The 13,815-nt window shown below is 40.4% G+C and overlaps 1 protein-coding gene across 14 annotated transcripts in view; it reads left to right on the top strand.

The window, feature by feature from the left end:
• The window catches only part of GOLGA4 (golgin A4), a 104,592-nt gene that overhangs the window by 8,187 nt on the left and 82,590 nt on the right, over window positions 1–13,815 (top strand). For 13 of the 14 annotated variants that reach the window (XR_005223957.2, XR_005223958.2, XM_043540654.1 and 10 more), the window contains one exon: window positions 771–869. Coding sequence is in view for 11 of the 14 variants with exons in the window: in XM_043540654.1 (XP_043396589.1) it covers window positions 771–869 (99 nt within the window). In the remaining 3 variants the exon portion in view is untranslated. Of the gene's footprint in view, window positions 1–770; window positions 870–8,194; window positions 8,201–13,815 lie in introns of those variants that run through there. The other variant, XM_043540659.1, reaches the window with a different exon arrangement.

The raw sequence follows: 13,815 nt of genomic DNA, 5'->3' as shown, positions 1-13,815 counted from the left end.
TACATATGAGGGGGAGATTAAAAAGATGGGGACTGTGGAACTTGAAAAAGAGAAAACTAAGCGGGGGTTTATTACAGAGGTCTATAAAATTATGAATGGTATGGAGAAAGTGAATAGCACTTATTTACTCCTTCACATTACACAGGAAACTAGGGGTCAGCCAGTGAAATTATTGGGCATCATGTTTAAAATAAACAATAGGAAGTACTAATTCACACAGTGCGTAGACAACCTGTGGAATTTGTTTCCAGGGGATGATGTGAAGGCCAAAACTATAGGTTAAAAAAAGAATTAGATAAATTCATGGCGTATAGGTCCACCAATGGCTGTTAACCAACATAATCAGGGATGCAACCCTATGTTCTGGGTGTCCTAAGCATCTAGCTGCCAGACGCTGGGTGTGGATGGATGACTGGGGATGAATCACTTGATAATTGCTCTGCTCTGTTCGTTTCCTCTGAAGCAGCTGGCATTGGCCACTGTTGGAAGACTGGATTCTGGGCTAGATGGACCATTGGCCTTACCCAGTATGGCTGTTCCTGTGAATTGTGGCCTTTTCTGCGGTATAGGCTTTGAGTCAAGATAAGATGTGTCATGTAGGTGCTTGGGAGAGCTGTTTTTTTCCTTTTAAGAAAATCGTATGGAATGCTTTAGCAAAGCTATATTGAGCACAGCATTTAATAGTTGTCATTTGAAATATTACAACACTGGAGAATTGTGTGTAAAATTAGTTCAAACTACTTGTTGATCTGTGCACTTTCTCCATGCAGACCCACTCCAAATCTTCACCACCACCACCAGGCAACAGGAGCAGAACATCTTCACTTACAGAACAACCTGATGAAGGCACTTTAACACCAGACAGAGAGGTCAGTTCAGAGCTCTGTTTTTCTTTTTGTAAACTTTTTATCTGTAGCATATTACAAAATATCTAAAGTGTATAATCATATTTATCATTTTACACAATACCTTTTCATCTAATAACTCTTTATCAGTATTCTCAACACCTCATCTGTATATACAAATTAAACTCTGCATTTTTAATATCAGTAAAGCAGGGCTTCCTAAACTTTTCAAGCTGGTAACACTTCCAGGCTGAGAAATATTTTGTGACCTTCTCCATGATTTCTAACCATAAGCAGGTGAGGTTTTGTAACTGAAGTTTCAAAAACTGAGCTGTAATCGTAAAGGAGATACATTTTTATATACACTCATCCATCACCCTGAATTGAGCTGGTCTTGCTGATGAGGTTGAATTGGGGACATAATCTGTTAGTTTTGATCAGTGGACAATTTCAATATTTCATTTTTATCACAATCATCAAAGAGAAACCTGGCTTAATGGTACATGGAGGAAAATGGCCTGGTCAGTACTGCTGAGTCAATAGGTTCTTGGGTTGGGGGGTTGTTGCCACTTTATTTGCGTCATTAGATCATCAAGAAAATAGTCCCACAGCTAGATCTGATGCTTCCCTAAAAGATGCTGACTTACAAGTTCCTGATGGTTCCTGCCTGGTTCCTTGGTTCCCCCAATGAAGCCTGAAACAAGAGGAAATTACTACAAGTTTCCTTTGTGCTTTGAAAGACTCATTTCAAAGTTTTCCGATTAGTTTGTTTACCTTGCTGAATATAGACAGAACAATCCCCTGCTGCCCCTGGAGGGGATTTCAGTTCATATGTGCTCCAAAATGTCAGCAACCAGTGCCATCCAAGCTAAATTATTAAAGAGATTAAGGGGAGTTTTGTAATCATTCAGGAAAAACTGTACTTCTGCTCTTCATGTAAAAGTCTTGAGGTAGCACATTACCTTGTGAGGGCCAGCTCACTCCTACATCAAAGAGGAATTGTTGGCAACTGGAACCCATGTCATCAATGACCAGTGCAAAAAGTAGAGAATCCGCTGGGTGACTTTTTTTTTAATGAAATTCATTACTCAACAGCTTTGAATGACTGACACCTGTTTTCAGGCATTTTCTTAATAGGAGCTTGACAGTATATGTGTATAAAACAGTGAAAGCATAGGGCATTAGATGTGGTGATGTTATTTATCTGTGTGACCAGTTTACTAATTTTGCAGTCTTTGACAACTTTATATGGGTTCTAGTAATATCTCTAATGTTCTTGTTTAGTTATGGCACAGCTTTATAAACAAGTAAGCCCTCTTTAGGAGAACTGTCAGAAACCTATTAATGATGGGGGAGCCAAAGTAGGGCTGTTGGGCATCCAAAGATAGGGATAATCCCTAGGATATATTATGTATTCTAAACTTAAAATAAAGACTTTCAAGGAGCACCTTGTGCCCTGTAATTTTTCAACACCTTGAAGTTACTTCCCTGATGTCATTTATCCTGTAGCACTGCTGTAATTCTTGTTCCCCTTTCTTCTAATGTCTCTGTACAGTGGAGAGAAGAATGCGGATGAAAGTTGAATAACCTTCCTAAGAAATAACACCTTGTTGCTTTACTGAAGTTAGAAATTAAGTTTAAAAAATCAACAAAAATTGAAGATTATTCAAAGTTAATCCCTTTACCGGCTTGAACCCTCTTCCTATCTCAAATTCATGCTCTTCATCCCTCACTCTTTCGGCTCTGCACAACTATTTCTCTGCCTCCATCTGTACCCATCTCCTACACCACCTTCTCTACTAAACATCAGTCTCATCCAAAGAATCTTACGTCTACACTGCAGTTAAACACCCCCAGCTGGCTCGTGTCATTAGACTAGGGATCGCAGGGCTGTAAAATTGCAGTGTAGGCGTTTTGGACTTCTTAAGGAGGAAGAGTCCCAGAGCTTGGGATCCAGCCCAAGCCCTTAAGTCTACACTGCAATTTTACTGCCCCGCAGCCTGAGTCCCGCAAGCCCAAATTGACTGATACGGGCCAGCTGTGGGAATTTAATTACAGTATACAAATACCTTCAGTTAACTGCTATCTTGTCTTTTTTGCCCACCTCTGACTTAATGCCTTCTGTTATGCTGCTCTTTATGCTTGGAACAGCATCCAGTTAATGTTCACAAGCCCTCCTGCCTTTCCTTTAGAAAATTTCTTAAGACTCATTTCTTCCTTGAATGAACCTAGCTTATAAAAACCTGTAGCTCACTTTGGGTCTACTCTGTTTTGTGTTCTGTGTTGTTACATATCTGTACTTTTTTCTTTTTATACAGCAATTCTCTGGAGCCTGGGACTCATTTATTTGACACATTCTGCATATTGTACAGTGCCATGACAATTTAAAGATGGGCCTAAACCAAAACTTAGAACTGATGTTCAGGTATATGTCCAAATTTTGCATCTTGAGCCCATCTCTTAAAAATGAAAGCCTCCTTATAGAAAAGTTATTTTTCAAAAATATACCTACACTGTCTGGCTTGTAATGTGTTCTCTGATTCATTTCCATGCTACTTGCAGCATTGAGATTGTTGTTAGTTCTTTTCATTGCCATAGAGTCCATCTTGCTGTACTTCATTTAATCGATGTTGCCTTTGACCTTTATTTTTCTCCAGTCTGCACAGTAACGCACACACTCTACAGACAAATAGGAGAATCAAAGGTAGCCCACAGGATGTGAGAAGTTGCATGGGAAGAACATGCTCTAAGTACAGTGGTTAAGGCTGGGAAGAGGCACAGAAGCAAGTTTTGCTATTTTTCTGTGTTTGTTTAGGCAGGGAGGGGGAGAAGGGGAAATAGGACAAAGAGATGGGAAACAAAGAAGACCATAAGGGGGCTCAGGTATACGATTGTCTCTCAGCCTAGAAATTCTCATAGCAATTCTGTTGTGAAGTATATTCTGTAATTAGAAATGCAGAAAGTAGTACAGTTGAAAAGCAATAGTAAATCTCCCAGATTTATTTAGAACCATTCTTCTTAATATTACATGAAAATAAGTTTCTCTATAATAATGTACATTAAAGAAGTTATCTCAATCAAGACATTAAAATTCCCAAAATATTCTTCATTTGTATTAAACATGATGATTAACAACAAAACAAGCTTGTATATTTATTTTCATTTTAAGTCTAATTGGACCAGATTTTCATAGAATACAGTTTAAGTGTACTTTTATTCTTAATCACATGACTGAAGAATTAGATCAAATTGTACAATTCGTTTTTGAAAACACATGCCTTCCTTGGCATGTTTTTCAAGCATCATTTTAGTTTGGCCAAATTAGGTGCTTCTCTTTAGAAAAGAATTGTCAGTGGAGTATTATTGTAGCTAAATAAAACAGGTCAAAATACAGATAGTAGCATTTGGGGGTTACTTTAAAGGAACATTGTCAGCTAAAAAATCTCTTTGTAAGACATGGGTCTGAAAATATATTACTTATATCTTAGATTATTGGGAATTGTCTAAATTTTAATAAATTGTTCACTGTTTAGACTCCTTCTTTGTTTTGCATTTCTCTGATTTAAAAATGAAAATCATTGAATTAAGTGTCAATATTATTTCACCCACCTTGTTTGTCTGAAATACTGGGACCAGCACAGCTACAACACTGCAAACAATTCTAGTCAGTTTAACTTACAGGTTCTCCGTGCTGCAGTGTCCAACTTGCAAACAGTGTATAGGAATGTTTTATTTAAAACTTAAAATTTTTGGAATCATGGAAATATTTCCACTGTTCATAGGTTTTGTGACAGCTTGTTTTGAAGAAATATCTTAAATGTTGAGAGAATTGTAGGTAGACCCGTTGTAACAAATGATACATTTATATAAAGCATTCTTTAATATTTTACTCCTACATTCCACTTTGTTTGAAGGGATTTTAAGTCTGAGATAATGTTTTGAAATTTTGAAAGACTTGCATACTTGACCAACCACACATTTTTGGAGAGATTTTTACCTTCTGATGGTTAGTTTCCCTTTCCTTTTCAGCCTCCAATTTGGTTAGAATAGTGGTTTTCAACCTGTGGTCCACAGACCCCTCAGGGTCTGCATGCTATGTCTAAGATTTTCAAGGGGATCCACCCTGCCATTCTAAATTTTTTAGGGGTCCACAAATGAAAAAGATTGAAAACGACTGGGTTAGAGGGAAGAACTGTCTCACTATGGATACAGTCATCATTGCAGAGCACTTTATGATGCTGCTTCCCCCTGCCCCCAAGAATAGAATTTGCTACCTCCTTGCTACCCTGGCCTTTGCCAGTTCTGAATTGTGCTTGGATCTAACTCCGAGCTCATTGCTGCTGCCCCACATGATGATTCTAAAGAGAAATGGATCTGCCAAACAATACGCTTTTATAAAAGTTTAGTTTTCTTTCTCTCTTTAAGAATTATATATAGCTCACAATTATATATAGCTGCCCATTTGCAGAAGGCAACGAATGGAATTCTGGACCGTCATCTGAGAGCCTTTGCTAAAGGGCTACTGCTCAAGCTCAGCCTGGCTTTCAGGATATGTTTTGGAAGTAAGACTATGATGTCCCTTTTTCACCCAGCCAAGTAATCTTGCAAGTTTCTTGTAGAGTGTAGAAATAAAGCTAAGCCACCACTCCTGTTCTTGTGCATTTTATTTTAGTTACAAGATGTTTGTGTTGGCATATACATTTTTAATATTATAATACGTTTTAGATTAACTGCAGTCTTTCCCAGGGTGGTCTAATAAAAAAGTAAGATAAATGAAACTGGCCTTTCCAATCTAACAAAAACACTTCATCTTAATACCCTTGCTAATGCTGCTACTTCAGTTCATTCATGCTCTGCTTCATCTGAAGTGCTTCTAAAAGACATTGTCATGCATGGATACTAGGTGCTCATGTATAACTGGTTTTCCTGTCTAATATATCTGAATATGTAAATATCTGAAAATGTTGAAGGATTTGAAGTTTGTTTGAAACCGAGCAATGTATACTTTTGGCAGTTATGTATACTTATACAGGCTGCTTAGATTGCACGTTATAGCAGAAACAACAAACCAGAAAAAAGCTGTTCTTGATACAGACATTTATTCTTTCTGAAAAAGGATGCAAAACAAATATAAACCCTTCTGTTTTATTTCAGGAGAAACCCTTGATGTATAGATCTTGACTTGCTTGACAGCTTGCTTTTTATATTTCCAACAAGCTCAAGAGTTGTCTCTGTATATGTTAGCTGGAGGCACTTATGTCTTGGAGATAGGTCTCAATGAGAAAATGTGTGTGGTAGGAAGCAGTTCTTACTAAGTATGTCATTTGTTCTCCCTTTTGTGGCTTGCCTTTAAAAGGTATTATCTGTAATGTTATTGCTTCATTTGAAAATATGTCAGATCAATCCCTACCCTACAGAGAGGCCATAAATATGACAATCAAACTTGATGTGCTATTGTTAATGTTAGATCTTTACATTTAAGTCCACTGCTAATATTTCAAAATATTATTTTTGATGTTCATTGTTAGCGGTTAGCCTGTCACTCTTATGATCTACTCTTTAGTTATTTTAATTTTTAAATTTGTACCCATTGGAGGTTTTCCTTCAGAAAGTGGTTTGTAATTTAGTTTTTTGAAATTTTTTAGTCCCTACAGGAATACTACATATAATTAGAAATTGAACATTTTTCCTTTGGGCTGTAGCTGTACTTCAAACATGACTTTTACCTGATTTATATAGAAAGCAAACAAAACTATTGTCATTAACAGTGGTTTTCAAAAGTATCTATCATAATAGTAATGTCTAATTATTTTCTTAAAAATCAATGCTGAAGAAAAAATTATTACAATATTTTAAATACTAAACTATAGTGAATTTCCAGTGTAAGGCTTAATGGTGTGATTGTGACTAATATGAAGAAAGGGTTTGTATTAATTTGTATAGTAGATTACATACAAAAACTGAGTCAAGAACATTAGAATTAAGAACATTGAGGTTGCTAAGTTAAACATCAGAAAGTTAGAAAATGCTGGAATTAAGTCTGCCCATGCAAAACTTAATTTGGTTCGTGTTTGTGTTATGATAGTTTATCTGCATTTCATACACATCTGTGGTAGAGCCAGGAACAGAACCTAGCTATTCTAGGTTCTAGTCCAGTGCCTTAAACACAAGTGAACATTGTTATAACCCTGAATGAGCGCCATCTAATGATCACTAACCAGGTTGCTGAATGTGGATCCACCTGCTGTGGATCCCATGTGCTCTTAAGCTTTCTGTGCACAGTTTAGGTACTTGCTCTGGACACATACTCCAAGTGCAGAGCCACTGTCTGACACTCCCCTTGGACATGTGGACTCCTCAGACCAACTACCTCGGCCCAGAAACTAGAGCCAGCTTTCTCAAGCCTTCCCATAGTCCTTGCATGCTCCCAGAGTTTCACCAAAGCTGTGGTGCTTCCATTATATTGTTTTCTCCCTTTAGGGACTATGTGACAGTGAAAGCAAGTAACACACCGACTGTACAATGGAATTTCCTAAACTGATCACACTTTGCTCTCGTACAAAAAACAAGAGAGATACATAGGGTGACCATATTTCCCTATGCTGAATATGGGAAGCCTAGTAAAATTACTCGTATTGAAGCAAGTTCAATGGCAATCAGTCAGAACTATGCAGTGCAAACATTCAAATTAACATCAAGTTGACTGAGCCTCTGTTAAAAAGAAATACTGCATAGTTAGATTTTTTTTATTTACTTTCTTATTTTTAAGGCTTTGGGGCTCATATGGGGAGACGTCACACACACAGACATACGTTCACTCTTGTACACTTCTCTCACATGTGGGGGGGGGGGGGGGGGGGAGAAGAGGAGGGGTGACCAGCTAACGCAGCGTTCTCTACCCTCCAGGCCTGGCTGGGTCCCCAGGATGGACCCACCTCTCCTGGTACTTATTTCCCAAGGCAACACCGGGGAGGGGAGGCATGCCAGGGTCACATGCCTTCCCTCCTCAGATTTCTGGCAGGGTTCACACCAGAATGTGGCCAGCAGCAGCCTTTTGTCACTCTGCGGGAGGGAAGGGATGGCAGCCACTTCCAGTCACTGGAGGAGGGGGGGCAGGGAATGACCTGGCTCTCTTTTCCCCCCTTCTGTGGCTGGAAAGAGCTTATCCCTTCCTGCCTGCACACTGTTGAAAGGCAGCTAACACCTCCAGCCTGCTGTTGCCCACCAACATAGCCCAGCCACTTCCTGTCCCCCAGCTACAGCGTGGGCAGGAAGGGGTTATGCCCTAAGGATGCATTTTGCACCAGGGCCTAGAGAACCTGAGTGCAGGGGCTTCAGCGAACCCAGCCAGAGAGGTGGCTCAGCAGGGGAGGGTGTCTAGGGGACGGAGCAGCCCTGTGCTCCCTGGGGGCAGGCAGGGGTGGGCAAGAGGGTGTGAAGCCCCTGCCCGAGGAGCTGTTGTGAAGCCTGTAGGTCAGGGTGTGAACAGGCTGGAGACTGATTTCCCCACTACCACTTCAGAGCTTAGCTGAGGGGCAAAGAGGCTTCCACACAATGATGGCATAGGGGGCACTGGCACATGAAGGGCTCGGTTCCTCCTGGCCAGTGCCCAGGGCCAGAGGGTCTTGGGCTTTCCTGGGGCTCCAGTCCAGCCAGAGGCAGTGGAGGAAGGAAGGAGCCTGCTGGACAGGCTGTTGGTGAGCTGAGCACTCTGACTGGGGGCTGGTTCTCCGCACAGAGCAGGCAGCGGGATGCGCCCTGCCAGGTAGGGGTGGCGGGGGGGGGGGCAAATCAGGGAGAGGACAGTGAGAGAGGGACCACATAAAGGGCCAGTGGGTGGGCACCAGAAGTGACATGTAACTGGCTGCTGGCTGTTGCCTGCCTGCACTCACCAGCCACCACAGTTCGCAGCACACAGCTAGTGCTAGCAGGAAATGGGACAGGGGTTGGGGTCCTGCTGGCTGAGAGCCGGCACACATTGTGTGCTGCGCTGATGGACCAGCAGGGGGAGCGGCTGGCCCCGTGGGATGCAGCTTTGCCCCAGTCCCCGCCTTGCACACCCACCCCTATCGTCAACCACTGGCCCCCCCGCCTCCGCTCACCACTGGTGTGCAGGTGGCTGGCTAGCAGGGATCTGGCCAGCAGCAGGACCCGCCGTTACCGATGCGGGGAGAGACAGAAAATATGGGACAATTTGCCCGTTTTTGAGAAGAAGTCAGGACACCTGTAGGAGGGCTTAAATATGTGACTGTGCCTTTAAAAACGGGACGTCTGGTCACTGTAGAGATACAGGTCCAAGGAAAACAACAAAATCTGCATGCAAATCCCTGCCTCCATTCCCTCACTTCTGTGAGAGCCACTTAGGATTTAGTCAGTGTCCTTGCAGGATCCCAGGACTCTCCTCACTTCCTCCTCCTTCTCCAGCACAGCCTTGTCTTCTGGTTCTCGTCTGCGTCTCTCAAAAAAACCCCACCCCATCCACCCAGTGAGAGCCAGTCTCTCTCTCTTTCTCGCCTCCCCTTCCCCAAGGTCAGGTGATCTCCCTGACTGACATCAAGTCCCTTGTCAGGTGGCCCATTGCTTGGGTACCAGCTTACCTGAGGGAATTAGTTCGCCTACGCTGCAGTCAGCTCATTCTCCAAGCCTGTTTCCATTTAAATGGAGGATTATCTAAATTAACACCGTTGTTTGCTCTGCATTGTTAGTCCTCTGCCAATACTTCCTCTAATTCTAGTCCACAAGGGAGGTAAAAAGACAACAATGAATGTATAGTGCAGGTTTACAATCAAAATGGTACTCTCGAAACAAAATGGAGTTTTGTAGTTTGATATAGAAACATACAGACATGCACTCGTCTATCACATTTGTCCCTTTTCTTGCAACCCTCTTTTTCAATATCCATACTATGTATAAATAGCAGGGATCTGGTGGGAAAAAATAATACACAATTGTGTAATTAAAGACTTTCATAATACATATGCATATAGTGACTGAATTATGGTTCACCTGGGCAGCCTTATTTCTGGCATTTCCTAACTTTTGAGTTCCCAGTTCCCGGCCAATGGGAGGGCAGAACTGGCGCTTGGGGGAGGAGCAGTGCGCAGAGCCTCGTGGCTCCCCCGCCTAGGAGCTGGACCTGCTGCTGGCCACTTCTGGGGCACAGTGTGATGTCAGAACAGGTAGGAACTAGTCTCCCTTAACTGGGCAGCACCACCAACGGGACTTTTAATGGCTTGGTCGGCAGCGTTGACCAGAGCCACTGCGACCCAGTGCGTTATGTTCTGTGACCCAGTACTGCATCGTGACCCGCAGTTTGAAAACCACTGCTACAGATGACAAAATAAAATTCAACAAAGGCAAATGTAAGGTGCTACGCTTAGGGAAGTAAAACCAAATGCACAAATACAGAATGGGGGATAACTGGGTTGGCAGCAGCACTGCTGGAAGGTTCTGGGAGTAATGGTGGCTCACAACCACAACGTGAGTCAACAATACGATACTGTTGCAAAAAAATCTAAAGTCATTTTTGGGTTGCACTAACAGGCATAGCATGCAAGTCACTGGAGGTAATAGTACTGCTCAACTCAGTGCTGGTAATGCCTCAGTTGGAGTACTGTGTCCAGTTTTGATTACCACTGTATAGAAAAGATGTAGAGAAACTGTAAAGAATCCACTGGTAAGGGACAAAGATGATCAAAGGGATGGATTGCAAGCCATATGAGCACAGGCTGAAGGAACTGGGTATGTTTAATTTGGAAAAGAGGAGAGTAAGGTGGGACATGATAGCGGTCTTCAAATACTTGAAAGGTTGCCATAAAAAAGACAGAAAAATTGTTCTCTCTTATCACAGGGGGCAGTACAAGAGGCAGTGGGTTCAAACTACAGCATACCAGATTTAGATTAAATCTCAGAAAAAATTTCCTAACTGTAAGAACAGTAGAATCAAACTGTCTCGGGAAGTCATGGAAGCTCCTTCATTGGAGGTTTTCAAAAAGGCTGGATAACTATCTGTCTTGAATGATTGACTCAACAAATCCTGCATCTTAGCAGGGAGTTAGATTTGATGATCCTTGTGGTCCTTTCTAACCCTATGGTTCTTGGATTATGTGGAAATAGATTACTCAAATCATGCCATGGTTGAATTTAACTGTTTAGCATTGTGAGAAACAAACACCTAATATACCACTACTGTGCAGTCATTACTCAGAACTATCTGATTCCTGAAATTCTTGACAATGTAAGATCAAACTAGTCCCATTTTAAAATATACTGAATCAACTGAGCTACAAATAATACATATTTCATTTTGGAAACCTTCATAAATCTTTAATTATTGGCAGTCATTGCGTTCTACTCACAAGTTTTATAATTTTGCATTTCATTGTTTTAGCTGATCTTGTATAAGAAAGAAAGAGAATTAGTGTAAAGTCACTTTTCTCTTTGATAGTTTTAGCTCTGCTGCTTATTTATAAAAATAAATAAAAAAAATTGTGAGTGAAACATTGATGGTTGAGATTTTACACACCCCAAAGTCGTGAAACTGTGAAACTCAAAGTTATGGTTCCCACAGCTATTGTAAGTTGGCCACTTCTGCATATGTAATGTTTGCCGTTGCTCTTTTTGCGCACATATGTTAAGCCAGAAGAATTATCACCAATGTGACCAAGTTATGAGGGCTGTGGGAACTGTAACTTAGAATTTTATGTTTTTTGCTTGTGTAAAATCTCACTCATGAACATTGTTTTCATTTAATCTCCCCTTTTCTCCTTTCCTAGAAAGGGAAGATGAACAAAAAAAGAGATTTCTTCACTGGATTTTTCACACTTGAATAAGGTTACATTTGAAAGTGTCCTCTGGCAACTCTCTCAAATGCAAAAGTATATTTCGCTGAATGAATGGGTATTAGACTGTGCTTACAATTGTTTGTGTCCTTCTGGCCCTGCTGCTGTAAATACTGTGCTCTTTGAGAGTGTTTGCCCTGTAATTTACTGTTTTCAGGATGTGAACTTTGAAATGAGGGTTTCTCATGTCCAGGTCAGCCCTTGATAAATCATCCAGTAGGTTGCTAGAAATAATATTTATCTTATATTCTGCTGTGCTTGAATTACATCTCAAGCGTGTCCAACAATAGGGACCGTTGAAGCCTTTACTGAAGTTAAACATTTATGGCATAGTTCTGAGAAGTGAAACTAAGCAACATAGTGGTTTCAGAATGAAACCCCACTGAGGCATTGGTCATAGCAGCGATTCACAATTTTCTAAGTGCTGAATCTTCGTCTCCCCTCCCTGGCTGCAGAAGATCTTCTTGTAGTAGAACCAGTGAGGTTCTGCTACATAGAGGGTGGTATAATGAACTATATGTGTGATTTTAAAAAAAAATATTTTTGCTCTCTATTGGCTGACGTACCGAGAGGGTAGTGCATCTACTGGATGGGAGGAATCTTCTTTAGCTTTAGGGTTTTTTGGAGGACCAGCATTCAAGGCTCAGCTCCTCAGATTTGTGTGTGATTTCTGTCTCCAAAACATGGATACATTACAAGAGAAGATTTGAGGAACTAATAAAGCGGATGGGCACATGGTGCAGATTCCAGCTTCGCTGAAGCAGATGCATTGGCTATTCCTCTTGCTTAATGGGAGCCATGAGAGCATGGAGGCTACTCCAACAAAGAGATTTAGGTAGTGGTTCTGGTGTCGAAGAGTGGCCTTCGAGGCAGGGTTAAGGATTCTTCTCTCCCTGCCTCAATTTCTGGAGGAAGTCTCCAGCAAATAGTCTGGCTGCTGCTCTTTATGATGAAATAGTCATGTATTTACTCAGACACGCACGTACTGGAATCTGTTGAGGCTCTCGTTTATATTTCTGTTGCAAAGGTTTGCCTTAAATAACAGAGCCAAGGATGGAAAGGAATGAGAACTAAGCCTCTTGAAATTATTATTTCCCTAGCCCTGACTCATGTTGTAATATCCAGAGACCACTAGGTGTACTTATTAATACAATACTAAGCACATCATCCATTTTCTCTAAGTGCTGTAATAAACACTAATTATAAATCATTATGTTTATGTGTGTGTTATTCTAAATCTTCCCATAGATCAAATTGTGTCCTAATCTCAATTATAATCATAGTAACAGGAAGCTTTATGTATCCATTTAAAAAAGATCAGAAACCTAATAATTTTGCAGTGGTGTCTCTCCCTAGAGATAATACTTAGGACCTTGAAATTGAGAAATGGTTTCCTTCTGAACCAGTCACAAATGAAAAGCCCTTTAAATGATTCACTCAGCAGATTACTTGAGTCTAGAATTTCTGAATTGATCAACATGTTCGGCAGTAAGATAGCCCAGCCTTTGGTTTCTGAGTGTCAGCAAAAGCTTGAAATATATTGAAATATGTCAACACATATATATTCATATATATTAATTATAGTAATATATTGAAACATGTTACACCATTCTAACAATGTTAAACGATAAAATACACTTGAATACATAATAATGAATTTGAATTGTTATTCCACAGTCTCTCTTCATGGATGCTTTTACTTTCTGTGAGTTTACAAACTCATCTCCTAAACTGATTCAAATACCTTAAATGTAAACACTACCAGTTGAGTTAGCAATTTCTTGTATCATTCTGTAACTCCTAACGATTCCAGTCATTATGTATGGAGATGATAGCTAAAGTATAGTTTTGAGCACATCCTACATATGTTAGCATCCCATTGTTTAAGGACTTTTTACAATATAATTAATGAATCTTAGTGGAATGATAAACATTCAGAAGTACATAGTTTATATTAATAGTTGTATTAGAGTAGACATAAAAGTACTGATGTTATTTTTCAATATAAATATATTATGTCATAAGCAATTTAACATATCAGGACAACATATCTGTTCCGAAGATGTTTATAAATAAAACTATAATGTCAATGCAAAATAGTACTTGCTCATGCAAGGCTAAATTAGGGC

The sequence above is a fragment of the Chelonia mydas genome, chromosome 2 (genome assembly GCF_015237465.2).
Source record: "Chelonia mydas isolate rCheMyd1 chromosome 2, rCheMyd1.pri.v2, whole genome shotgun sequence".
Classification (NCBI taxonomy): domain Eukaryota; kingdom Metazoa; phylum Chordata; order Testudines; family Cheloniidae; genus Chelonia; species Chelonia mydas.
This window is presented reverse-complemented; position numbering and strand designations above follow the sequence as displayed.